General features: G+C 48.4%; 1 protein-coding gene across 1 annotated transcript in view; it reads left to right on the top strand.

The window, feature by feature from the left end:
• The window catches only part of GLB1 (galactosidase beta 1), a 75,884-nt gene that overhangs the window by 22,817 nt on the left and 25,528 nt on the right, over window positions 1-27,539 (top strand). Inside the window, exons 5-11 of the mRNA XM_084754539.1 lie at window positions 1,238-1,332; window positions 5,950-6,130; window positions 9,200-9,258; window positions 11,337-11,458; window positions 11,539-11,579; window positions 15,672-15,784; window positions 25,858-25,932. Coding sequence (XP_084610665.1) covers window positions 1,238-1,332; window positions 5,950-6,130; window positions 9,200-9,258; window positions 11,337-11,458; window positions 11,539-11,579; window positions 15,672-15,784; window positions 25,858-25,932 — 686 coding nt within the window. The remainder of the gene's footprint in view (window positions 1-1,237; window positions 1,333-5,949; window positions 6,131-9,199; window positions 9,259-11,336; window positions 11,459-11,538; window positions 11,580-15,671; window positions 15,785-25,857; window positions 25,933-27,539) is intronic.

The following is a 27,539-nucleotide window of genomic DNA, read 5'->3' as shown; positions in this document are numbered from 1 at the left end:
CGGCTGCATCTCTGTTCTCCAGTGGGCGTGCTGGTGTATGTGTGCTTGGGTATATGTACACGTGCATGCATGTGTATTAGACGCCATGTGTTTTCCTCATGCTTCTGTTTTGCACTCTTACTATATTATTGCTGGTTTTACATGTGTTGCCTCATGAATGTTTTTTGGGTTTTTGTTTTGTTTTGTTTTTTGACTTTTCGAGACAAGGTTTCTCTGTGTTATCTTGGCTGTCCTGGACTTACTTTGTAGACCAGGCTGACCTCAAACTTACAGTGATCCACCTGCCTCTGCCTCCCAAGTGCTGGGATTAAAGGCGTGCGCCATCACGCCTGGCCTCATGAATGTTTTTTAAGATGCATTTGTTTTCATGTGCATTGGGTGTGTTTTGCCTGAGTGCGTGTGTCTGAGTGAGGGTGCCAGATCCTCTGGAACTGGACTTAAAGACAGTTAAGGGCTCCATGTGGGTGCTGGAAATTCAAGATTACACTCTCTACGTAACTGTAGACGGTCCAGAAGTTCTGATCCTCTTGCCGCCACAAGTGTTGGGATTGCACTTGTGCTTTCATGTCCAGTGCTGGCGATCAGAAGCCAGGGCCTGTGCGTGCGGGGCAGCCACTCTACCAACTGAGCCACATCCTCTCCTCAGCGGGCTTAAGTTTAGAAGGAAAGCCCCTACTGTGTTGGAGAGGAGTACTCATACTCAGTACCTCTCGGTGCCCATCACACGGGGCCTGGTGGTCTGTGCTCCTGCCTCTGAGCCCCATGGCAACGTAAGTTGCTATGCGTACTATGACATCAGGACTACAAGCTTGCAGGACCGGGTACAGCAGACAGTAGTGGCTGTCTCATTTTAGAAGCTAGTTGTTGAGGGCAGTGCGTCCCAGGGCAGACTGCATTGGAGTCTCCTGGCTTTAAAAGGATGGAGCTGCTAAGATAGCTTAGCTGACTTGAGTTTGACCCCCGAAGCTCACTGTGGGACTCATGCACACACACATATGCACACGCACACATTCACACACAAGCACATGCATACACACAAGCATGCACACACACACACAAGCATGAGCACATGGACACACAAGCACACAGACACACAAAAGCACACACTCGCACACATGCAAGCACATAAACACGCATCCAGGATCACATAAACGCACACAAGCACACACATACACACGATAGAATGAGCTAGCTGACAAAGGTAAGTGACAGCCGCCGCGCCTGTCTTGTTTTGCAGATTACCTGGCAGCTGTAGATAAATGGCTGGCAGTCCTTCTGCCCAAGATGAAGCCTCTGCTCTACCAGAATGGAGGGCCAATCATAACTGTGCAGGTACCTGGAGCTGAGCCGGGACATGGGAGGAGTGGGAGGCGGGGAGGCAACTGTCCAGCAGCATTATGTAAATGATAGTAGTGTCACCAGGATGCAATGCTGAGAGTGACACTTTCCCTCTCTCATCTCTTCCCTCTGTCTCTGACTTTCTCTGACTCGCCTCTCTCTGTCTCTGCCTCTCTGTCTCTTTTTTCACTATCCCTTTCTGTCTTTGTCTGTCTGTCTGTCTGTCTATCTCTCTCTCTCTCTCTTTATTTATTTATTTATTTATTTTTTAAGATTTATTTATTATGTATACAGTGCTCTACCTGCATGTACATCTGCTCTCCAGAAGAGGGCACCAGATCTCATTATAGATGGTTGTGAGCCACTATGTGGTTGCTGGGAGTTGAACTCAGGACCTTTGGAAGAACAGCCAGTGCTCTTAACCTCTGAGCCATCTCTCCAGCCCCTATTTTTTGGTTTTTTGAGACAGGGTTTCTCTGTGTTAGCCTTGGCTGCCCTGGACTCACTTTGTAGACCAGGCTGACCTCGAACTCATAGCGATCCGCCTGCCTCTGCCTCCGGAGTGCTGGGATTAAAGGCGTGCGCCACCATGCCTGGCTCATTTGAGTTTCTGTGTACTCCATGTCTTTGGGAACTTGCAGGGTACAAAAGAAGGTATTAGACCTCCTGAGCCACTGTGTGTGTGCTCTGACTCAAACCTGGGTCCTCTAGAAGAGCAGCTCTTGGCCACTAAACCATCACTCTAGCCCCGCCGTAATTTTATTTTGAATTCTGTGTATCTGGTTGTCTGCGCATGTGGACATGGTTGCTGATGGAAGCCAGAAGAGGGAGTTGATCCCTTGGAGCTGGAATTACAGACGGTTGTCAACTGTTCACATGGATGCTGGGAATCAAACCCAGGTCCTCTGGAAGAACAGCCAGTATTCATGACCACTGTGCCATATCTATAGCTCCTTATGCTGCCTTTTCCCCCCTTCAAGGCACAGTCTCCCTACATGGCCCTATCTGTCCTAGAACTCACCATGTGCATAGACCAGGCTGGCCTCGAACTCACAGAGATCTGCCTGCCTCTGCCTCCCAAGTGCTGAGATCAAAAGTGTGCGCCACCATGCCTGGCTCATGTTACTGTTTTGTTAAATGTGCATGCCTCTGTCTTGAGTGTCCTGCCAATGCTATTCAGTTCTTCCTGACAGTGTCTTTTAAATGAAAAAGTTCAAAGAGGGGGCTGGAGAGATGACTCAGCAGTTAAGAGCACTGAGTACTTGCAAAGGACCTGGGTTTGATTCTCAGCACCCACATGGCATCTCACGACCATCTGTAACTTCAGTTCCTGGCGATCTGATGCCCTCTTCTGGCTCCTATGGGTACTGCACACTCATGGTGTCTGTACATCCATGCATGCAAACAGCCATACACATAAAACAACAACAACAATAATAATAAAGGTTCAGAGGGTTCAGTGACATGGTCAATGTTGCCTAGCTGGCAGGAGGCAGAATTACAACCACATGCTTCTTTCATTCACCCAGTTGTGGTTGGAAAGGCTTTGGAGCATTTCTGAAATGGCAAGTGCAGGTGATAAATAGGGTCTGTGATGTTTTCTCTCCCTCTTCCTGTCCCAGTCTTTTCCCATGTGCTCTAGGCCCTGCAAAGATGCACAGCTGTGGGTTGCACACTTGACTTACAACAACTTTCAGTGTTTGCCAAATTACTTAGGGGAAACATGAAGCCTGGTTCAGTGGGCACTGGTGAGGCAAGTTTATACTGAAATGAGCAAAGAACCGTGTGGAACTGCCTGGGTCCTCGGACGCCAAGGGAATGAAGTGTGGGCCTCTCTGAGGACTACAGTTCGATTCCTGCTTGTGGACTGCTGTAGGGATGAGTCCTGATGGAGTGGGGGTGTGGCCATCAGGTGTAGGTGACCTGAGGCGATTCAAAGACTGAGTGGGTCAGGGTTTCACTGTGAGGGGCCAGGTGGCTGCCTGCTGAAAAATATAACTCCTAGCTAGAAGTGGTAGCGCACGCCTATAATCCCAGCACTCAAGGAGGCAGAGGCAGGTGGATCGCTGTGAGTTCGAGGCCAGCCTGGTCTACAAAGCTTGAGGGGGCCCTGCAGGAGTGCTCTGTCTGTAGTCAGGGTGAAATGGGCTGTGCTGAAGCCTCCCACCTCTGCCTAAGGACACACAGGCTCTTCCACCTGTGGTCATCCAGATTCAGGATGCCAAACTTGCCCCAGATATGCAAATGTTTGTTTGCTAGGGATGGGTAGGATGGGTTTTCTCATGAAGTGTTTCTCTCAGGTTTTTTTTTTTTTTAACCTCAAACCAGTAAAGCTAAAGTCAAGCGTGCTGGTTCGTGCCTGGAATCCCAGCACGCAGAAGGCTGACACAGGAGGACTGCTGTGAACTCAAGGCCAGCCTGGGCTAGTGTCTTCTCTGCTGAGCTGCAGTATGGAACTGTCTCAAAACAACCACAACAAATATAGTGGACAGCACCCATTTGTTTCCAGGGTCACTCTCTGGACTGAGTGTTCCCAGTCAGAAACCTGAAGAACCACAGACAGACAGACAGACGACAGATAGACTGCCATGAGAGGATCTATGCAGCGCATTAGCAGGGCACGCGCACACACACACACACACACACAGTCTCAGGTTAGAGCAATGGTTCTCAACCTGTGCGTCTTGACCCCTTTTGGGGCCACCTAAGACCGTCGGAAAACACAGATATTGTCAGTACAACTCATAACAGTAGCCAAGTTACAGTTATGAAGAAGCAATAAAATAATTTTATGGTTGGGGGGGCGTCACCACAACATGAAGAACTGTATTACATGGTCACAGCGCTGGGAAGGTTGAGAACCCCGCCTTAGTATCTGGGGCCTCTGTCTCAGTCGGGGTGACTATTACACTGATAAACACCATGACCTAAGGAACTTGGGCAGGAAAGGGTTTATTTGGCTTATGCTTCCACATCACTGTTCATCACCGAAGGAAATCAGGGTAGGACAGGAAGGAACTCAAGCAGGGCAGGAACCTGGAGGCAGCAGCCCATGCAGAGGCCAAGGGTGCTGCATACTGGCTTGCACCTCATGGCTTGCTCAGCCTGCCTTTTTTTTTTTTTAGATTTCTTTGAAGCCAGGTGTGGTTGCACACACCAGTAATCCCAGCACTCAGGAAGGCAGAGGCAGGCGGATCACTGTGAGTTTCAGGCCAGCCTGGTCTACAAATGGAGTCCAGGACAGTCAAGGCTAGACTCCAAACCAAAGCCTCTGTCATACAGTGCACACTTCTGATCACACAGCAGAACAGCTAACTTTAAAAGGAGTGTGGTGTGAGCCACGCATGGAGGCACACCCGGTAATTTCAGCACTTGGGAGGCAGAGGCAGGAGGATCCCTGTGAGTTTGAGGCCAGCCTGGTCTACAAAGTGAGTTCAGGACAGCCAAGGCTACACAGGGAAACCTTGTCTCAAAAAAACAACAACAAAAGATATTTAATGATGTATGTAAGTGCTTTATCTCCATCTATATCTGCAGAACAGCAGAGGGCATTAGATCACATTATAGATGGTTGTGAGCCACCATGTGGTTGCTGATAATTGAATTTAGGACCTCTGGAAGAGCAGGCATTTCTCTTAACCACTGAGCCATCTCTCCATCCGCAGCCTGCTTTCTTATAGATCTCAGGCCCACCAGCCCATAATGGGTTGGGCCCTCCCCTATCAATCACTAATTAAGAAAATGCCTTATAGGCTTGCCCGTCTACTACCTGATCTTATGGAGGCATTTTCTCAATTAAAAGTCCCTTCTCAGGTGCACGCCTTTAATCCCAGCACTCGGGAGGCAGAGACAGGTGGATCGCTGTGAGTTCCAGGCCAGCCTGGTCTACAAAGTGAGTCCAGGACAGCCAAGGCTACACAGAGAAACCCTGTCTCGGAAAAAAGGAAAGTCCCTTCTCTCTGGTGACTGTAGGCAGTACACCTTCTGGGGGAAAGGGGGGATCCCCCATCCCTTACTGCCCCCCCTCATCTACTCCCACCTGCATGAGAATGATTCAATTATAGATGTGGGCCAGCTGCCACGTCCTGCTTTTTACGTGTGTCCCAGCCTTGTGTAGCTAGCTCCTTTACCAAGCTATCTCCCCACCTGTTTTGATCAGCAGACTTAAGATATGCAAGCTTTGGCTGGGGCACAGTGGTGCTCAGCTATAATCTCAGCACTCAAAGAGGCAGGCAGAGCTCTGTGAGTTTGAGGCCAGCCAGGTCTACAAAGTAAGCCAGGGACAGCCAAGGCTACACAGAGAAACCTTGTCTCAAAAAAAAAAAAAAGATTGCGCAACTTTTCTATGCCGTATATGTCTTGTCCCACAACGCACCTGGTTTTAATCTTATGTACATTCAATTATGCATAGGTGTAAGATTGCAAATAGGGGGTTCTCCCTTAAAAGTTCACTCAGAGGACACAGTTCGCATTATTATGCATGTCCTCCAAACCAGTTCAGGCTGGATCTGAGGCCCGTTTTGGATGTGAGGATGTGAACTAGCGTTCCCAGGGAACGCTCAGGCTGCCTTGGCACCCGCTGGTTTCTTATTCTTCTTTCTAAATACGCAGGTTGAGAATGAGTACGGCTCGTATTTTGCCTGTGATTATAACTACCTGCGTTTCCTGGCACACCGCTTCCGCTACCACCTGGGCAATGACGTCATTCTCTTCACCACTGACGGGGCGGATGAGAGATTACTGAAGTGTGGGACCCTGCAGGGCCTCTATGCCACGGTGGATTTTGGAACAGGTCGGTGTTTGTGGCAGCTAGGAAATGCCGCTGAATGTTGGTCACTTCAACACAGCTGTGGCTAAAGTGACTTGAGCACATAGATGTCTCAGAGTGTCCTTTGTCAGGTATGCTATAACAAAATACTGGAGGCAATCAACTTATAAGGACGGAAGGTTTTGTTTTAGATCACAGTGGTTGAAATCTCAATCCACAGTCTGTTTGTCTTGTAATATCAGAGAATCCTTCTGGGAGCATAGGAGACCTATTTACTTCATGGCCTGAAATCTTGGGACAAACATCAAGAGATGGGACTGCCATAGTCTCTTTCTAGACATGTCCCCAATAACCTAAAACCTACTAAGCCCCGACTCATTTTTCTGTTTGTTTTTGTTTTTGTTTTTGGAGACAGGGTTTCTCTGTGTATCCTTGGCTGTCCTGGACTCCCTTTGTAGACCAGGCTGGCCTCGAACTCACAGAGATCCGCCTGCCTCTGCCTCCCAAGTGCTGGGATTAAAGGCGTGCGCCACCACGCCCGACTCCCCCACCCCCCACCCCTCGCTCTTTCTCTCTCGCTGACAGGGTTTTTCATAGCTTAGACTGGCTTCTCACTCATGGCCTTGAGCTCCTGCTCCCCTTATCTCTGTCTGGGGTTCTAGCCGTGTGCTACCCCTACCCTCAGCTTCTTTGTACTGTTTTTTTTTTTTTTAACCACTCTACAAGGTTCACTTGATGGACCAGCAGGATGGCTCAGTGGGTAAGGATGATTGATGTCAAGTCTGATGGCCTGAGATTGATTCCTGGGAGTCACATGGTGAGAGGAGAGAACTGTGTCCTCGGAATACCAAGAGCATTCCATGGGATGTGCATGCTCACACATGTATACATTCATGCATGTACACATAGGCACACACACGACCATCTGAAATTCCAGTCCTATAGGATCTGGCGCCCTCTTCTGGTCTTGGCAGGCACTGCATGTAGTACACACACACATGCTTAGGCACATGCTTGTACATACAAAACAATAAAAAAAAAAAACAATTTTGTTGTTGTTGTAGTTTTCAAGACACAGTTTTTCTGTGTAGCCTTGGCTGTCCTAGACTCACTTTGTAGACCAAGCTGGCCTTGAACTCACAGCAATCTGCCTGCCTCTGCCTCCCGAGCGCTGGGATTAAAGACATGTGCTACCACGCCTGGCATGAAAGAAACAATTTTCACAAGTAGGATACACACACAAAATGAGAAGGGGAGGGAAGGGAAGTTGAGAACTGTAGTTTGCATGGCTGAGGTATACAGCTTATTCCTAGAATAGTCTCCGTTCATCAGAGAATAACACAATTACAGTGGCCTTGTCGCCTTGACCCTACTATTTAGCTGGTCAGAATCTGTGGCTCTCTTGTGTGGATAGTGCTGAGGAAGTGTCCAGAGCACACTGGTCCTGGAGCGGAGCAGCTAGGTCAGCCATCAGCTAAAGATACACATGGGGGACGGCAGGCACAGCTTAGGGGGCAGACCTGTGAGCTAGGGCATGCGTTCAGGCAAAGCCATGGAGGGGACAACACATGCCTCATGTGGATGGTGTAGGGCCCTCCTAGAGCCTGTTTATATAGGTATTCCATGGGTCTTTTGGCCTTTGAGCCTCCTGTGGACTAGGGAAATGTCCATGATGCTCATGTCTAGAGATTACAAAAAGGGAAAGTAGGGAGTGTGGGGGAAGGCGGGGGAGTGCCTCACTCAGCTCAAACTATAATTTAGTATTCCCATTATTGTTGAGTGTTGACAGGGCTGTAGTCCAGGCTCCCTTCAAGGGTGAGGATGACCTTGAACTTCTGCCTCTCTTGCCTCCACCTTCCCAGTGCTGGGATTGCACAGGCATGTGTCACTCAGGCCGGCTGGTGTGTACTGAGGCCTGAGCCCCGTGCACGCTACCTGCTGAGCTACCCCTCCAGTTCAGTTTGGGTTATACAGCAAATTAATGAGCCAGGCGTAGCGGAATGTACCTAAGCTCTCAGCACTCTGAAGGCTGAGGCAGGAGGATAGTTGAGTTTGAGGTCAGTCTGGACTGTGTGGTCCCTGTCTCAGGAAAAACTAAAAGAAATAACATAATAGCAAAAAACTACTATACTATTCACAGCTCTGGGCCTCTCCTGCTGCTAGCACCAGTTTCTTTTTCTTTTCTTTTCTTTTTTTTTTTTTTTTTTTTCTTTTGGTTTTTCTGTGTAGCCTTGGATGTCCTAGACTCACTTTGTAGATCAGGCTGGCTTCGAACTCACAGAGATCCACCTGCCTCTGCCTCCTAAGTACTGGGATTAAAGGTGTGCGCCACCACACCCAGCTTTCTTTCTTTCTCTTTCTTTCTTTCTTTCTTTCTTTCTTTTCTTTTTCTTTTTTTTTTTAGAGTTTTTTTTTTATTTAATTTTGTTAATTTATTCATATTACATCTCAATGGTACTTTCTTTTAATAAAGAGTTATTTATTGTATACAGTGTCTTGCCAACATTTACACTTGTACACCAGAAGAGGGCACCAGCTCTCTTTATAGAGCATTGTGAGCATTGTCATTGCTAGGAATTGAACTCAAGACCTTTGGAAGTGCAGCCAATGCTCTTAACCTCTGTGCCATCTCTCCAGCCTGAGTATCAGTTTCTTACTGAGTCCTTACATGGCAGAAAGGGGTGAGGGCCCTCCTCAATGATAAGGGGTCAAATGCCATTAATTCATAACTGGGGAAGGGGAGGGACTGTCTGAGTCACTTCCTGAAAACACGTCTTTAAGACAAAATTTTTTGTGTGCATTTATTTTTATCAGGGGAGGGTGCTCAAGAGCCATGGGGCATATGTAGAGGTCAGGATAACTGTGGGAGTCATTTTTCTCTTTGTACTCAGTAGGTCCTGGGGATTGAACTCAGAACATCAGCCTTGGTGGCAAGCGCCTTTTCCCTCCAAGCCATCTTGCTGGCCCCTACTTCCTATACGTTCATTTTTGGGATTAGAGTCCAACTTGTAAATTCTGTACCAGTGACCATAGCAGTCTCCTTAGCTTCTTGTGCCTACGACTGACTTTTCTCCTCCCTCTTATAATTTGCAGGCAGAAATATCACAGAAGCTTTCCTAATTCAGAGGAAGTTTGAACCCAAAGGACCTCTGGTAAGAACTGGGGTTTGGGGTAGAGACAGTGGGCTTGTACCAGCATCACCACAGCTGTTCCCAGAGGAGGAGGCAGGCTGCAGAAGAGGACATGTGCATCTTTGCTGGTTTCCTTTTTTGTTTTTTGGCTCTGGGATCAGCAGCTGATGGGACTGGGGCCATATAGCTCTTTTTGACTCCTGAGTGGCGGCTGGCCCAGTGCTAAGGTTTGAAGCTCAACCCGGTGTGCCTTTCATCCCAGCACTCGGGAGGCAGAGGCAGGCGGCTCGCTGTGAGTTCGAGGCCAGCCTGGACTACAAAGCAAGTCCAGGACAGCCAAGGCTGCACAGAGAAACCCTGTCTTGAAAAACCAAAAAAGAAAGAAAGAAAGAAAGAAAGAAAGAAAGAAAGAACGAAAGAAAGAAAGAGAGACGCTCTGCACTGGAGATGTGTGCACTAGAGATAACCAGGACTGGCCGGGTGTATCTTCAACTGTCTCTTATTTTATTCTCCTTTTTCCTCCTCCTCCCTTCTGTCTGGATCTCAGGTAGCCCCCTTAGAATTCAGGTGTAACGTGGCTTAAACTCCTGAGCCTCCTGCCTCCTCCTCTCAGGCACGGGGAATGGTTGTGTGTTGCCATGCCCGGCTTTCTGTGGTGAATTAAACCCAGGGCCTCATGTGTACAACGGTGGCACTCGGCTAACTGAGCTACACCCCCAAGGATCACACACCCGAGGAGCCTAGCAGTGGCTGGGCCAGGATCTGCTTCTCATATGTATATTTTTGTTTTGGTTTGTTTTCTGAGATAGGGTTTCTCTGTGTAGCCTTGGCTGTCCTGGACTCACTTTGTAGACCACGCTGGCCTCAAACTCACAGTGAGCTGCCTGCCTCTGCCTCCTGAGTGCTGGGATTAAAGGCATGTGCCACCACACCTGGCTTATTTTTATTATTTTTATGTCTAGGTACAACGCATGTGGGTGTTCTCAAAAGCTATTTATGAAAATATCTTGCCCGACTAAATATTTTGGTGTTGTGCGGGGGGGGGGGGGGAACAGGGGGCACGGGAGGCAGAGAACATGGAAGCTGCTGACAAAACTGATGTAGGTAAATACCTTTTGGGAATTGGTTGTCCCAAAATATCCATGGATGATTGGGAGTGGGACTCCGAACCTCAGATACTGGGATCAGTAGCTGCCCAAGTCCCTTCCGTAAAATGCTGCCATTCCTATGGGCTTAATTGCACATCCTGTCCTAGGCTTAATTCTTCTCTATGTGGCTTGTGCCTGCTGCAGTATACATGCTGTGTGGATAGCCATTTTACTTTACTATTAGGTAATAACGATGGGGTTGGGGAGACTGTATATGTTCGGTACTGATGCAAAATTTTCCCCAAAAAAACACTTTATAAAAAAAAAAAATCTTAGGTGGCACATGCCTTTAATCCCAGCACTTGGGAGGCAGAGGCAGGCGGATCGCTGTGAGTTTGAAGTGAGTCCAGGACAGTCAAGGCTACACAGAGAAACCCTGTCTCAGGGAGGTGAGTGGCTGGAAATGAGGTCTCATGTACCCCAGCTGGCCTCCAACTCACCGTATAGCTAAAGATGGCCTGGAACTTGTGAATCTCCTGCCTTCACTACCTGAGAACCAGGTTTACAGGTGGACACCACCACCTCACCCAGATTTTGAGGTGCTGGAGATGGAGTCCAGGGCTTTACTCATGCTGGGCAAGCATTCTGTCAGCTGAACCAGATGTTTCTGATCGACCATGAGTTGGCTCTACAATGCAGAACCCATGGATTTGTAGGGTTCACTATAGTTGTATTATGTAAGATGAGCCGTCACAGTTGGTTAGTACTCAGGGACCCAGTGTAGGTACTGTTGTAATTGGAGGTCCTTGTGCGGCCCCTCCCAGCTCTAGATGATGCCTGGGTACCAATCTCCCTTACCATTCCTTCCTTGGAGAAGTAGAGAGAGACACCTCAGCATTATTTGGGCACTACAGGGACACCTCAGCATTATTTGGGCACTACAGGGACACCTCAGCATATCTGAAGGCCATAAGTGTCTCCTAAGGGCCACCTTGCCTTTTCCCTTTTCAGATCAATTCTGAGTTCTACACTGGCTGGCTAGACCACTGGGGTAAACCCCATGTCACAGTGGATGCTGAAATAGTGGCTGACGCCCTCTATTACCTGCTTACCCTTGGAGCCAATGTGAACCTGTGAGTATGCAGTCCTGGGAGAGGGAGCCCCACAGCTGTGGCTTAGAGTGAAGGACATGTGTTCTCTTATCTCTCTGTAGGTACATGTTTATAGGTGGGACCAATTTTGCCTATTGGAATGGTAAGACCCATTTAACATCCATGGATAAAAGCTTATTCTGTTTCTGGTGTGTGACTCGCGGGGAGATGGTATCTATAGCCAATTTTTATTTTCTGTTTTTGTCTTCTGAATTTTCTAATTATACAAGAATCACCTCTAAAATTATTTTTCAAAGGAATCATCCATATAGTCATTTTTGTGTGAAAAGAAACTTTAAGGGACATAATTTGATCGTTTAAGAGTCTTATTTTAAGCCGGTCTATCTGGCAGTCTAGTGTGGCCATGTATGTGTTTACATATCCTTCTCTGGTCTTCTATGTGTATGTTTATGCTGTGCAGATGTGTGTATGCGCGTGCATCTGTGAGTGTGCAGGTGCATGTATGCGTGTGCATCTGTGGGTGTGCAGGTGTGTAGAAGCCAGGGACAACCTCGAGTGTCGGTCTTCAGGCACCTGCTATCCTTTTATTTTTTAGACAAGTTGTCTCACTGACCTGGAACTTGTACCAAGTGGGCGAAGCTGGCCACTGAGCCAAGGGATCTCCCTCTCTCTGTGTCATTCTTACATGTATTTATTTATTTCTATGTGGGAGTCAGCCCAGCTCATGGGAGTTGGTTCTCTTCTTCCACTGTGTGGGTCCTGGGGATTGAGCTCAGTTCTTGGCGGAACATCTTTACCCACGAGCTGTCTCCCCACTCCCATTTTAATTGTTTTTTAAAAGCATAAAACTGAGCTGCCGGTGCGGTGGCGCACACCTGTAATCCCAGCACTCTGGGAGGCAGAGGCAGGCGATCACTGTGAGTTCAAGGCCAGCCTGGTCTACAAAGTGAGTCCAGGACAGCCAAGGCTACACAGAGAAATCCTGTCTCAAACAACAATAACAACGAAACCACATAAAACTGACGGTTTTAAATAAGTATTCTAACCGCTCTCAAAGTTGTACAGTCCCTACCTTCTACTTCCAGAACATTCTCCCACCCACTTGAGAAAGCTCCACACTGCTGCCCTCACTGCTCCCTCCTCCTCACAGCCCCTGGAGGTCTCTAAGCTCTTCCCCAAGGACTCTCTTGCTCTAGATGTTTTGTATAAACAGAATATGTAACTCACAGGTTTTAATCTGATTTTTCACATTTAGCCCAATACTCTCAAGGCTCGTTCATGTTCTGCCATGCACTAATACATTGTTTTTATTGCTAAATAATATTCTAGGGTTGCTGAAGTAGCTTGGTTGCTAGGGTGCTTGCCTGGCATTGTGCCAGGCTCTGGGTTTGAGCCATACACAAACCCCACACAGTGGCACACATTTTTTAATCCCAGCACTTGAGTGGAGGGGGTGAAAGGTAATTTTTAGGCTGCGCAGTGAATCAGGTGTGTGGGTGTATATCTATGATCCCAGCATTTGGGAGGCAGAGGCAGAAGAATTGCTACAAGTTTGAGGCCAGCCTGTTCTACATAGTGAGTCCTAGGTCAGCCTGGGCTACATAGTGAGACTATCTCAAAACAAAACAATAAATACATAAAAAATAGAATTTTTTAAAAAATGGGTAAAAGCTGTTCTCCAGGCCCTGCTGTGCCAATAGGAATCTGTCTCCTGCCTTTTTGTTTAGTTCTCTTATTAGATCCTTCAGCCTAGTGATTATTGACATCGGTTTACAGAGAGGAATATGTGGGTGCCCAAAATCACCCCCACACTTCCTGTTCTGCTGGCAAAGGGCAGAGTTCTGCATTAGAGCCAACACTCTAGCCCAAGGCCGCTGACCTTCAGCTAACCCCTGTAGCCCAAAGGCCCAGAGTGACCCCATACCAGCCAGGCTTGGCTCTCCAGGCCTCTCTGAAGCTGCTTTTGGCCAAGCTGGCCTGACCTTAGCAGCTATATTCAGACCTACTTCCCAGAGGAGGGACCTGTCCATTCAACCCTAGGGACTATGCATGCGTTTGTATGATGCTCATCCCCAACCCTGTGTCCACATCTGTGTAAATATGGTTTCAGAGTGTGTGTGTGTGTGTGTGTGTGTGTGTGTGTGTGTGTGTGTGTGTATGTGTGTGTGTGTGTGTTGGGGAACACTCCTGCTCACATTTCTGTCATTATTTTGCCTCAAATCCCTTCATGTGCCCTTAAGTAGGAATTGCTCCCTTACAGTGCTAAAACTTGCTGGGCAAGCACAGGGACCTGACTTCCAGCCCCAGAGCTCACATTTTTTTTTCCCAAGACAGGGTTTCTCTGTGTAGCCTTGGCTGTCCTGGACTCACTTTGTAGACCAGGCTGGCCTCGAACTCACAGTGATCCGCCTGCCTCTGCCTTACGAGTGCTGGGATTAAAGGCACGTGCCACCTTGCCTGGCACAAACTAGGTTCTTAAAAAAATGCCATCATAGAAAAGCTTCATTCTCACACGAGTACTGTTGAGCTAGAGGAGGAAGGCGCAAACCTTGCTGGCTCACAGTTGGCTACAGCAGCATTGCCATTAGAAATGCAATCTCAAGAGCTGCAGGTAACGCTTGCTTGGTAGAGTGACTGCTTAGCCTGCATCAGGCCTTCAATGCCACCCCCAGCACTGCATAAATCAGGCTTAGTGATACATGTCTGGGATCCCAGATAAACACCTGGGATCCCTGCACCTGAGAGACACACCTGTGATCCCAGATACACCCATGAGATCCCAGATACACACCTGGGATCCCAGACATACATCTTTGATCCTAGACACACACCTGTGATCCCAGATACACACCTGTGATTCTGGCACCCAAGAGGTAAGAAGCAGAAGATCAGAAGTTTAAGCTCATCCTTACCTACATAGCTTGTTTGCCGCTAACCTGGGCCTTGTCTAAAAGAAAACAGAAAAGGGAAGAAAGGCCGTCTCTATGCCCTGCCCCCAGGAACCAGGTTCCAGGGCAGAGTTCAAATGTTTCTACAGACTCCCCATGTGTCTCTTTTGCATGGGTAAGTTTTCAAAGGACTGGCCAGTATTACAGGGACCCTAAAGCTGTGAGCATCATGTTTGGCAAGCGTGTCTGTTTCCGGTCTAGACTCTGCACCTTGAACAATCCTGGCAAGGGAATTGTTTTTCTGGTCGTTTTGTGTATCCAGCCCTGATTCTGTCCTTGTCACAGGGTGAGTTCCAGGGAAGTTGTGTTGATTGCGTTTCCCAGACAAAAGCAGACATAAGGAAGTGCTCAGGAGCTCCCCACAGTCAGGATGCAGTGAGAGAGGCATGCTAGTGCTCAGTTGGCGTTAGTGTGGGACATCCCTCTAGGGTGGCAGCTCCTTCCATATCTAGGGAGATCCCCTCACGTCAACTCCAGTAATATCAACCACAGGAGCAGCCCCAGGACCGCGTGACAAGATGTTCCTTGGGTATGTTCTCAGGGCCAGCATCTGTCACACAGAGAAATGACAGCATATAGAAGATGGGGTCTTGTAACTATGTATGTGAGGGAGGGTGTGTGTGTGTGTGATGTAACTCTGCGAACGAGGGTGTGTGTGATGTAACTGTGAGCAAGGGGGTGTGTGTGTGTGTGCGTGTGTGTGTGTGTGATATAGCTCTAGGAGTGAGGATGCGTGTGATGTAACAACTCTGTGAATGGCCTCAGCCTGTCCTGAGGAAATCTGGGCAGGGGAGGCAGGGGAAGATTTCTATGTCCCCAGACTGGCCGATAGATAAAGGCTTTCCCTGGAGGAGTGCAAACTGAAAAAGCAGATCAGAGCACTGGCTGCTCTTCCAGAGGATCTGGGTTCTATTCTCAGCCCTCACATGGTGGCTCCCAGCTGTCTGTAACTCCAGTCCAAGGAGATCTGACACCTTCTGACCTCTGTGACCACACATGGTGCACAGGCATGTATGCTGGCAAACCACATATACACACAAAATAAAATGAAAAAAAGGAGAATGACCCTGAACTTCTGATCTTCCTGTTCCTCCTCCCAGATGCTCAGTCCCAGGCATGTGCCACCACATCCGGGATCTGCAGTGCTAGGGACACACTGGACCGGCTGTGTAAGCTGCATTCCAGCTCCAAAGATTTGGGCTTTAATGGTCTTTCCTTTCTCCTCACCCTAACCCTGTGCAAGGCCTTCAGTAGTGACCAGTGACATATTTTTTTCTGTCTTCTAGGTGCCAACACGCCCTATTCGGCACAGCCCACCAGCTATGATTATGATGCCCCACTGAGCGAGGCAGGGGACCTCACTAAGAAGTATTTTGCTCTTCGAAATGTCATTCAGAAGGTTGGTCCTTCGAACTCTCAGTGAACTGGATGGGTAGTGCGCCTCCCATGAACTCCTCAGAGCCCTGGAGATGGCTTCCTGTCTGGAGACTGAGTGATGGGGTGGGTGGAAGGAGGCGTGGGTTTGTGGGACAGCCATACCGGAGGAAGACCTCATGAGTCTATCAGCAAGGCTCCAGGCTGCACCCTTCACCTGTGAAACCAAGCTTGGGGTACCCAGTCATGCTGTAGGGAGAGCAAAGGGCATGTGTAAGCCACCCAGGAGGGACTGTAACAGTGTGGACAGCAAGTAGAAACCAGAAAATGTGTCCTTGTCATAGTCCATCTGTGTAGGGAGGAAAAATGGATAGACAACATTGTGCAGGGCAAATGTGAACCATGCAGCAGGGAGAGATGCTGTGACAGCACTGTGCAGGGCAAATGTGACCCATGCAGCAGGGAGAGATGCTGTGACAGCACTGTGCAGGGCAGATGTGACCCATGCAGCAGGGAGAGATGCTGTGACAGCACTGTGCAGGGCAGATGTGACCCATGCAGCAGGGAGAGATGCTGTGACAGCACTGTGCAGGGCAGATGTGACCCATGCAGCAGAGAGATGCTGTGACAGCACTGTGCAGGGCAGATGTGACCCATGCAGAGAGAGATGCTGTGACAGCACTGTGCAGGGCAGATGTGAACCATGCAGCAGAGAGAGATGCTGTGACAGCACTGTGCAGGGCAGATGTGACCCATGCAGCAGAGAGAGATGCTGTGACAGCACTGTGCAGGGCAGATGTGACCCATGCAGCAGAGAGAGATGCTGTGACAGCACTGTGCAGGGCAGATGTGACCCATGCAGCAGAGAGAGATGCTGTGACAGCACTGTGCAGGGCAGATGTGAGCCATGCAGCAGAGAGAGATGCTGTGACAGCACTGTGCAGGGCAGATGTGAGCCATGCAGCAGAGAGAGATGCTGTGACAGCACTGTGCAGGGCAGATGTGAGCCATGCAGCAGAGAGAGATGCTGTGACAGCACTGTGCAGGGCAGATGTGACCCATGCAGAGAGAGATGCTGTGACAGCACTGTGCAGGGCAGATGTGACTCATGTAGAGAGAGATGCTGTGACAGCACTGTGCAGGGCAGATGTGAGCCATGCAGCAGAGAGAGATGCTGTGACAGCACTGTGCAGGGCAGATGTGACCCATGCAGAGAGAGATGCTGTGACAGCACTGTGCAGGGCAGATGTGACTCATGTAGAGAGAGATGCTGTGACAGCACTGTGCAGGGCAGATGTGACTCATGCAGAGAGAGATGCTGTGACAGCACTGTGCAGGGCACATGTGAGCCATGCAGCAGAGAGAGATGCTGTGACAGCACTGAGCAGGGCAGATGTGACCCATGCAGAGAGAGATGCTGTGACAGCACTGTGCAGGGCAGATGTGACCCATGCAGCAGAGATGCTGTGACAGCACTGTGCAGGGCAGATGTGACCCATGCAGAGAGAAATGCTGTGACAGCACTGTGCAGGGCAGATGTGACTCATGTAGAGAGAGATGCTGTGACAGCACTGTGCAGGGCAGATGTGAGCCATGCAGCAGAGAGAGATGCTGTGACAGACTGTGCAGGGCAGATGTGACTCATGCAGAGAGAGATGCTGTGACAGCACTGTGCAGGGCACATGTGAGCCATGCAGCAGAGAGAGATGCTGTGACAGCACTGAGCAGGGCAGATGTGACCCATGCAGCAGAGATGCTGTGACAGCACTGTGCAGGGCAGATGTGACCCATGCAGAGAGAGATGCTGTGACAGCACTGTGCAGGGCAGATGTGACTCATGTAGAGAGAGATGCTGTGACAGCACTGTGCAGGGCAGATGTGACTCATGCAGAGAGAGATGCTGTGACAGCACTGTGCAGGGCACATGTGAGCCATGCAGCAGAGAGAGATGCTGTGACAGCACTGAGCAGGGCAGATGTGACCCATGCAGAGAGAGATGCTGTGACAGCACTGTGCAGGGCAGATGTGACCCATGCAGGAGAGATGCTGTGACAGCACTGTGCAGGGCAGATGTGACCCATGCAGAGAGAAATGCTGTGACAGCACTGTGCAGGGCAGATGTGACTCATGTAGAGAGAGATGCTGTGACAGCACTGTGCAGGGCAGATGTGAGCCATGCAGCAGAGAGAGATGCTGTGACAGACTGTGCAGGGCAGATGTGACTCATGCAGAGAGAGATGCTGTGACAGCACTGTGCAGGGCACATGTGAGCCATGCAGCAGAGAGAGATGCTGTGACAGCACTGAGCAGGGCAGATGTGACCCATGCAGCAGAGATGCTGTGACAGCACTGTGCAGGGCAGATGTGACCCATGCAGAGAGAAATGCTGTGACAGCACTGTGCAGGGCAGATGCGACCCATGCAGCAGAGAGAGATGCTGTGACAGCACTGTGCAGGGCAGATGTGAGCCATGCAGCAGAGAGAGATGCTGTGACAGCACTGTGCAGGGCAGATGTGACCCATGCAGCAGAGAGAGATGCTGTGACAGCACTGTGCAGGGCAGATGTGACCCATGCAGCAGAGAGAGATGCTGTGACAGCACTGTGCAGGGCAGATGTGACCTGTGCAGAGAGAGAGATGCTGAGATGCTGTGTTCTATCTGGGGCAAGTGACTACTGTTTCCTTTAGCTGGCTCTGGAACCTCTCCATCCCTCCAGCAGGCAGCCTTTGAAGCACCCAAAGTTCTCAGGTGGGGTTTCCTGTCTCTGTGGTAAATTAAAAAAAAAAAAAAAACAACCCACAGTTTTTCTGCTCAGTCACCTGAGTTTTGAAGTTAAAAAAAAAAAAAAAACAACTATAGGTTTTCTGCCTATAAGTGGTAAAAGTTAAGTGTCAGGTAATGCCAAGTTTAAGCATGTGTTAAGATTTGTGTTCGGAAATATTTTTTTGTTTTGTTTTTGGAAGCTTTTTGTATTTTAAGACAGAGTCTCTCTGTGTAGATGAGGTTGGTATTTTGAACTCAGAGAGATCTGCCTGCCTCTGCCTCCTGAGAGCTGTGCACCACCACACCAGGCATGTTATGGAAAAAAAAAATACGATAAAGCCTGGTGTGGTGCATGCCTGCAATCTACTCTCTGGAGGCAGGGCAAGAGAATCAGGAGTTAAGTCATCTTGAGTTATTTGGTTCAAGGCCAGCCTCAGCTACATAAGACAGTATCTCAAAAGATAAAAAAATTAAAAAAAGAAAGAAAAAGAAAAACATATTCTCAGCAAAAATTTCTCTTCCCTTTAAATATTTTCATTATTTATTTATTTATTTATTTTTGGTTTTTTGAGACAGTTTCTCTGTGTAGCCTTGGCTATCCTGAACCTCTGTAGACTAAGCTGACCTTGAACTCACAGAGATCTGTCTCTGCCTCCCCAGTGCTGGTATTAAAGCAGCACTTTAAGGTGTGTGTGTGTGTGTGTGTGTGTGCGTGTGTACTTGAGAATGCAAGAAAGGGGCATTGCCTCCCCTGGAGCTACTGCCTGAAGATACAGGCAGTTTTGAACTACCCAGTGTGGTTGGTACTGCTAAGTAATTGGGTTTCCTGAAAAAGCAAGGAGCACCTTTAACCACTGGACCATGTCTCCAGCCCAATTCACTGTCACTCTTGACGCATGCAGAGTGATTTGTGTTTTGTATATGTTTGTAAGTATATGTGTGTGTGTCTTCCTCAATCACTCCACCTTCTTTTTGAGGCAGAGTCTCACTGACCCTGCTGTTCACTGGCCAGCAAGCTCCAGGACTCCTCCCATCCCTGGGGTCACAGGCTTGTGGCACTCTGCCCAGGTTTTTGTGGGGTGAGGAAATGGACTCAGCTTCTCTTGCTTGTGTGGCAAGTACGTAAGTCCCACGCAGAGATTGATTTCAGCTTTTTTTTTTCCCCCTTTGTGCTTCCCCCTTTCTTGTTTTTCTTCCTTATTACTTTCTCTTTGCCTTGTTTGACGATGTTTTTGTTTTCTCGTTTCCCCCTTCTTTAGGTTAGGAAGTTTTTCTTTCTCTGTGTTTTTGTTTTCTTACCCATTCAAGTGTGTTATCTCTGCCCTTAGAGGAACAGGGCTCCCAAGGCTATTGTATATGCAAAGTGAACAGAAAGCAGCAACCAACGCCCAGTGGAGCCTCCAGGTGCCTTTTGATCACCCTCAGCACCCTCCCACCTGAGTTGAGCTAACCACTGCCCTAACTTCTCTTGCCACCTATTAATTTTACTTGTTCTGAACATGATAGGAACGGATTCGCACAAGACACACAGCCTGGCTCTCAGGCTGCTCCAGCACTCACTTAGAGTTATAATAGCGTAGGCCTCAGTTGGTAGAGTGCTTGCCTGGCATGCACAGAACCCTGGATTCTATCCCTAGCGCTGTGGGAAGGGTCTGATGATGCACACCTTCAATCCTAACATTCTGGAGGTGGAGGCAGGGGCATCAAGAGATTCAAAGTCAAGCCGGGCGTGGTGGCACACGCCTTTAATCCCAGCACTCGGGAGGCAGAGGCAGGTGCATCGCTGTGAGTTCCAGGCCAGCCTGGTCTACAAAGCGAGTCTACGACAGCCAAGGCTACACAGAGAAACCCTGTCTCAAAAACAAACTAATAATAATAATAATAATAATAATAATAATAATAATAATAATAATAATAATAAAAAACCAAAAAGGGCTGGAGAGATGGCTCAGAGGTTAAGAACACTGTCTGCTCTTCCAGAGGTCTTGAGTTCAGTTCCCAGCAACCACATGGTGGCTCGTAACCATCTATAATGAGATCTGATGCCCTCTTCTGGCCTGCAGGTGTTCATGCAGACAGAGCACTGTGTACATAATAATAAATAAATAAATCTTTTTTTTTTTAAAGAGATTCAAAGTCATCCTTGGCTATATAGTAAATTCGAGGCCATCTTGGACTACATGAGACCTTACCTGAAAAAATAATTTTTAAATGTAATAGGGGACTAGTGAGATGGCTCAGCAGGTAAAGGTACTTGCTGTCATCTTGAGTTCAGTCCCCAGTCCCCACAAAACCTACGCTGAGCATGACGGCAAACACAGATAAGTCCCACTTCGAAGGTGTAGGCAAGAGGATCCGGAGTTCAAGACTATCCTGAGCTACTTTTGAGAATTTTCTACTTGGCCTCCTTGGTTTTTGTTTTGTTTTATTTGATTTGGTTTGGTATTTTGAGATAGGGTTTCTCTGTATAGGCTTGGCTGTTCTGGACTCACTTTGTAGACCAGGCTGGCCTTGCACTCACAGAGATCCACCTGCCTCTGCCTCCGGAGTGTTGGGATTAAAGATGTGCACCACCAGGCCCGGCTTGGAGTCCTGTTTTAATTAATTACTTAATTAGTACCATAGTGGCTCCAGATAATGTTTTTATCCATATATCTCACCCCTCTACAGATAAACAGGTCTGCCTCCCTCAGTGTGTTGTGCCAGCTGGTCCTAGCTGCTTGGTACTTACAGGCCTCCAGCAGGAGGTCAAATCTGAACAAAGACTCACAGGCAGCCATGAGGGAGAAGCGTGTCGATGGTCAGGGCCAGACCACTGTCAGAACTCAGCCAATGAGAGGAAGGGGCCCTGCTCCTAGAATGCCCTGGAAGGGGCGCAGCCAGTGGAGTATGGAGAGACGGATGAATCAAGGAGAGACCTATTGCATTCATCTCCTGGGTCAGTCTGACTCTGTGAGGGCACAGGGAGAGCTGAGCCACGCAGGCTGCAGGACTAGCCCAGGAGGAGAGGGTGCTCCCTCGAAGCAGGAAGACCAGTGAGGGACTGTTGGTGATTGCGGCATGTGTATGCACATCACCAGTCAGACCACAGTATGAAAGTGGAACGCCACACGAGTGGCTCACACTTAACGATCTGTGCACTTGGGAAGTGGGGGGGGCGGAGGGGGGGCGGAGGGGGGGTAGAATGGCTACTGTGAGTTTGAGATCAATCTGGGCTCCACAGTGAGTCCTAGGCCAACCTAAGCTAGCTACAGTGTGAAACCGTGTCTCAGAGAGGGAGGGCACGGGTGAGAGGGGGAAGGGAGGATGTGAGAGAGAGGGGAAGGAAGACGCGGGAGAGTGCAGCTGCTTGTGGTTTTCTGTGTTAGGGAAAGGGCAAGACTCAGATGCCTGGGGCCCAGCAAGATGGCTCCGTAGTAAAGTATTTGTCTCCAAGGCTGAGGACTTGAGTTCAGGTCTCAGGATCCACATGGTAGAGAGAGAAAAGTGACTCCTGAAAGTTGTCCTCTGACCTCCATATGCAAGCGGTGACACACCGCTGTATACACACACACACATGCACACACACACACACAATAATAATAATAACCATCTTCACTGTGAGTACGACAGAGCCAGCAAGATGGGTTAGCGGGTGAAGGCATTTGCCAACAAGTCCGACAGCCCGAGGTTTCTGTCTCCGCATGGTAGAAGGAGAGAACTGACTTCCACAAGTTGCCCTCTGACCTCCACATGTACACACCTACCCTTGTAATATATATGGCTGTGTGTGTGTATACGTACACACATATATATAATTTGGTTTTTTTTTTTCTTCCGAGACAGGGTTTCTATGTGTAACCCTGACTGCTCTGTAGATCAGGCTGACCTTGAAATAAAAAATCTGCCTGCTTCTGCCTCCTGAGTGCTGAGATTAAAGACATGCATCATTGCTATCTGGCTCAGGAATGACGTGTGTGTGTGTGTGTGTGTGTGTGTGTGTGTGTGTGTGTGTGTGATATGCATATATACATATATATGTGCATATGTATGTATGTATGTATATGTATTTATTTGTTTCTTGATTTTTGGTTTCTCTGTAACCTTGGCTGTCCTGGAACTCACTGTATAGACCAGGCCTTGAACTCAGGACCCTCCTGCCTCAGCCTCCCAAGTGCTAGGATTAAAGACGTGAGCAACCACTGGCCCGAAGGAATGGCTTTTTTTTTTTTTTTTTTTTTTTTTTTTTTTAGTTTTAGTTTTTTGAGACAGCGTTTCTCCATGTGCCCATGGTTGTTCTGGACTCACTTTGTAGACCAGGCTCGCCTCGAACTCACAGAGAACCGCCTGCCTCTGCCTCCCAGAGTGCTGGGATTTAAAAGACTCTGTAGAACCATCTCTTTCCCCCTCATGTTGGGGATCACACCCAGAGCCTTGCACATCTAGGCAAGCACTTGGCCACTGAGCAACGCCTGTGGCTCTTAGTAGTCTGTCTCGCAGAACTTGTAGATATGTAGGTAACTGGCTTACACAAGGAAGGGCACTATCTAATGACAAGTGCCTGAGTAGACTCTGCCTGAGCCCTCCCTCTTCAAAGGCTGAGAGAGTGGAAGGTCTCCCCATGTGAGACAGTGTCAGGGGTACCCAAAAAAAGGTAGACAATGTCTCCCCTCTGCCTTGGACTCTGGCAAGAATGGCTTCCCAGCAGGCCACATAAGCCTGTACTCACTGATAAAGGTCACGTGGGAATCTTCAAGGCTCGACAAACCTCGAGACATTTGCATTTTTCTCAGGTACTGTCTTTGGTGTGGGTAAAACTGAACTAGACACGGTTAACACTTTGACCATAAAGCTACAGGGCCGAGTCCTCCCCCTCCCGAGTCCTGATGAGACAGTCATGGCTCTATTCTTACGATGTCTCGATTAAATTGGTGACCTGTTTTAATAGTTCTATCCTAACCCTGTCCCTGTGTGTGAGAGACTGTGTGTGTGTGTGTGTGTGTGTGTGTGTGTGTGTGTGTGTGTGAGAGAGAGAGAGAGAGAAAGAGAGAGAGAGGGGTATGTGAGTATCTGTGTGTGAGTGTGTGTATGTGTGTGAGTACTTCCACACTTGTGAGAGAGTGTGACGTCAGAGGATGACCTTGAGTGCTGGTCCTCATCTTCTGCGTTGTTTGTGCCAGGTCTTTTGTTGTGTACACTAGATCAGCTGCTCCCTGAGGTTCCCGGAACCCTGCCTTTGCATTCACTGCAGGAGTGCAGGTTTTAACAGACACGTGCTGCATCCTCCTGTACATGGGTTCCGAGGATCCCAAGTCAGATCTGGACATGCACGCAGCAAGCACTTTACCCAGTGAGCTGTCTCCCATCTCCTCCTTTGAGGGAGAGGCCATTGAGGTTCTTTCTTTTTTGTTTTTGAACCAGGGTTGCTCTTGTAGTCCTGGCTGTCCAGGCTGGCCTCCAACTCACAGAGATCCACCTGCCTCTGCCTCTGGAGTGCTGGGATTAAAGACACGTGCCATCATGCCTGACTCCAGCAGGATTCGTGAGATGCAAACACAGTAGAACGTAAGCAGGTGTAGTTTAAGGCCTGGGTAGCTATCGGACACTGGAGATTCCAAAAGGTGGCCACTGAGGCTGCCTGGGGTGTGGGGGTAAGGAAACAGCATGGTGGTTCCCGGAACTTCAGAAGCGGGGGCTATAGCTCAGTTGATGTTGTGTTTGCCTAATATTCATTAAGCCATGGCCCAGGCTCCGGCTAGTCATAAACAGAGCATGGTGGTACACCCCTGTAGTCTTAGCACTTTGGGGGTGAGGCAGGACTGTGAGAAGCGCACCTCAACCTTATCTCTCAGTTCTCCTCTCTTTCTCTTTAATGCTGGCCCTAAAATGGACCAGACCACCCACAGAACCATGCTGAATGGAACACAGCCCCTTGCACCCCTGAGCATGTTCCTACTCTGCCCTTCAGAAATGAATTCACACCTCAGTGGCTGACTGACTCTGGGAAGTGTTTGCCTTTTTCAAATTTTTGTTTGTTTGTTTGTTTGTTTGTTTTTGTTGGTGGTATGTGTTTGTTTGATACAGTCTCACTGTGTATCCCCGGCTGGCCTCTAACTCTGAGAACTGCCTGCCTCTGCTTCCCAAGTATTGGGACTATGGTCATGCCTGACCTGTATATTTGTGTGTATGTGTATGTGCGCACATGTGTGTGTGTATGTGTGTGTGTGTGTGTGTGTGTGTGTGTGTGTGCACTAGCCCACATGCACTCTTGTGAGCATATGCATGCATGCATGTGTAAAGGACAGGGGCCAACTTCTGGTATCTTCCCCTACCTCTCTGGTTTGTTGTTTGAGATAGGGTCCCTCACTGAGCTCTGAGCTTGATGTATCCCCTAGTGCCAGGGATACAGATGGATACCACCACACCTGGCTTTCGTGTGAGTCCTGAGGGTGTGAACTCCGGACCTTGTGCTTCTGTGGTGGCACTCTACCCACTCTGCCATGTCCCCAGCCCGGCCACTAGCCCTTCACTCACCTCTGGGAAAAGCCATCAGCTGTTTTCTGTCTGTGTCGTGATATGGGAATGTTCAGTACACGACTTGATGTGAGGTTAATACAGCCTACTGTGGCGTCTCTCACTCGCTGAACAAGGGCTGTGTATATCCGAGGCTGTTGAGCGTCGCCACACAACGTGCGTTCTAAGTGGAATCTGTTAGACGGATGAATGGAAGCGTGAGACTAGGGCAGGAAAAGCCAGTTTCTGCAGACTCTAGGGATTCCCTGAGCGAAGAGAGCAGCTCGTTTCAGTGTGCATCTCTGAGCGGTACAGGAGGCGGGTTTGATGGTCGATCTGAAAGCCATGTCTCAGGCATGATTGTAGTGGGGGATACCAGGTGGAAAGGTCTTTGTATATATTTGCTTGTTTGCTGAGCATTAATTACCTGGGCAGAATGTTACAATTTTGCTAAGTAGTAAACTGGTACCAATAAAAAGTCACTAGACAGAATCAGGTGTAGTGGTGCACTATTTTAATCCCAGCACTTGGGAGGCAGAGGCAGGGGGAGCGCTGTGAGTTTGAGGCCAGCCTGGTCTACAGAATGAGTTCCAGGATAGCCAGGGGTACACAGAGAAATCCTGTCTTTTTTGTTTTGTTTTAAACAGGGTTTCTCTGTGTAACAGCCACGGCTATCCTGGAACCAGGCTGGCCTCAAACTCAGAGATCCGCCTGCCTCTGCCTCCGGAGTGCTGGGACTAAAGGTGTGCACCACCACGCCTGGCCGAGAAACCTTGTCTTTAAAAAAGGGGGGGAAATTTTTAAAGGGTTAACAGTGTTGTTCTCTCCTCTCTGCTTTATAGTTTAATGAAGTCCCAGAAGGTCTCATTCCTCCATCTACACCAAAGTACGCATACGGAAATGTTGCTCTGAGAAAGGTAAGACAGAGGGTTGGGAGTGTAGCTCAGTGGTTAGAGCGCTTGCTTGCCATGAGTGGAGACCTCATAAAAACCAGGCGTGCTGGCACACACCTGTAACCCAGCATTCAGAACCTAGAGACAAGAGGGTCAGGTCATACTTGGCTACATAGTGAATTAGAAGCTAGCCTGGGCTACACAAAACTCTGTCTAGAAAAGAAAAGAAAAAAGAAAAAAGTCAGATCCTCACTGAGCATCAGATGGGGAGACAGTGAGTGAAGGTGTTGCAGGCCAGGACCTTGCTGTTTTCTCTGAATTGTTTTCTGAGAGCCTGGTGGAGTAATTGCCATTTCTAGGGAAAATAGAAGAAGAAAAGATACGGATGCAAGCTGACAGGGTGCGCACGCTTCCTGCATAGGAGAGTAGGAGGCAGTCTTGGGCCACCTCATTCACTTTGGATCAATCTTGGTTTTCAAAGCGCTCTCTGGACACCTTGGAAGTGATATCTTACTTTATTGTTCTGCTCAGGGAGGCTTTCTCCCATCTTTGCCCCTTTAGTTTTTTTCTTTATTGCATTTATTTCTTGGGTTGGGAGACGTGCATGCCATGGCACCCAGATGGAAGCCAGTGAACAACATGAGTTATCTCTTTCTACTGTGAGGGTCTGGGGAACTGAACTCAGGTCATCAGACATGGTAATAAGTGCCCTTGTCTGTGAACCCCCTTTTTAATGAGTTCCTCTAAACCACAGGAATTTTGGTATCTCTCCTCTTAGATCCAAAAATCATATCTTTTTCTTAGTGACTTTTTGGATACTGGAACATCAGAAGAAAAAGATAGAAATTAATCACTAATAAAAGTTAAGGCAATTTTGCCAGGTGTGGTGGCGCACCCCTTTAATCCCAGCACTCGGGAGGCAGAGGCAGGCGGATCGCTATGAGTTCGAGGCCAGCCTGGTCTACAAAGTGAGTCCAGGATAGCCAAGGCTACACAGAGAAACCCTGTCTCGAAAAACCAAAAAAAAAAAAATGTTAAGGCAATTTTATTCTGGGGAAAAAAAAGAGAGAATTACTTAATGGTTGGAAGGAGGTACCAAAACTGGTTTGTTTTGGTTCTTTGGACCTTCAGGTTTTCCCCTTGCCCTGTCCCTCACTCCTACATGTACTCACTCACCAGAAAAAGAAGAAAACACGAACAGTCACTTATTTCTTAAGAATCTTGAAATTCTAAAATAGCAACATAAGTTTTTATCTTTAAGCTAAGCGCCAAGCACCGTAGTATAGTTTTTCCACTCGAAGCCCTCTGCCGTCTGGTTGGCTGGCTGAGCTGCCGTCAGACTTTCCACCTGCTGTCAGATCCTGTGCCGCATTCTACAAAGAATGCGGTCTCTGATAGGGATCTCTTCTTAGATGACTCACACTGGGAAAGGGGCGCTTGCTCATCTCTGCAGCTACTTAACAAAAATGGCTGCTTGGTTTTAAAACAGTAAAAAGTCCTTTTATATGATAGAAAATAACTCCAAATATTTATAACAATAACAATACTAAAACTGAAAAACCCCAAGAAGTACAGCTTAGTGCCACAAAGGAAATTAGCAAATCGGGTATGGTAGGTAGCTCATGCCTGTA

Source organism: Acomys minous (genome assembly GCF_964271855.1).
Source record: "Acomys minous genome assembly, chromosome: 13".
Taxonomy (NCBI): domain Eukaryota; kingdom Metazoa; phylum Chordata; class Mammalia; order Rodentia; family Muridae; genus Acomys; species Acomys minous.
Note: the sequence above shows the minus strand (reverse complement) of the source record. Positions and strands in the feature narration are given on the sequence as shown.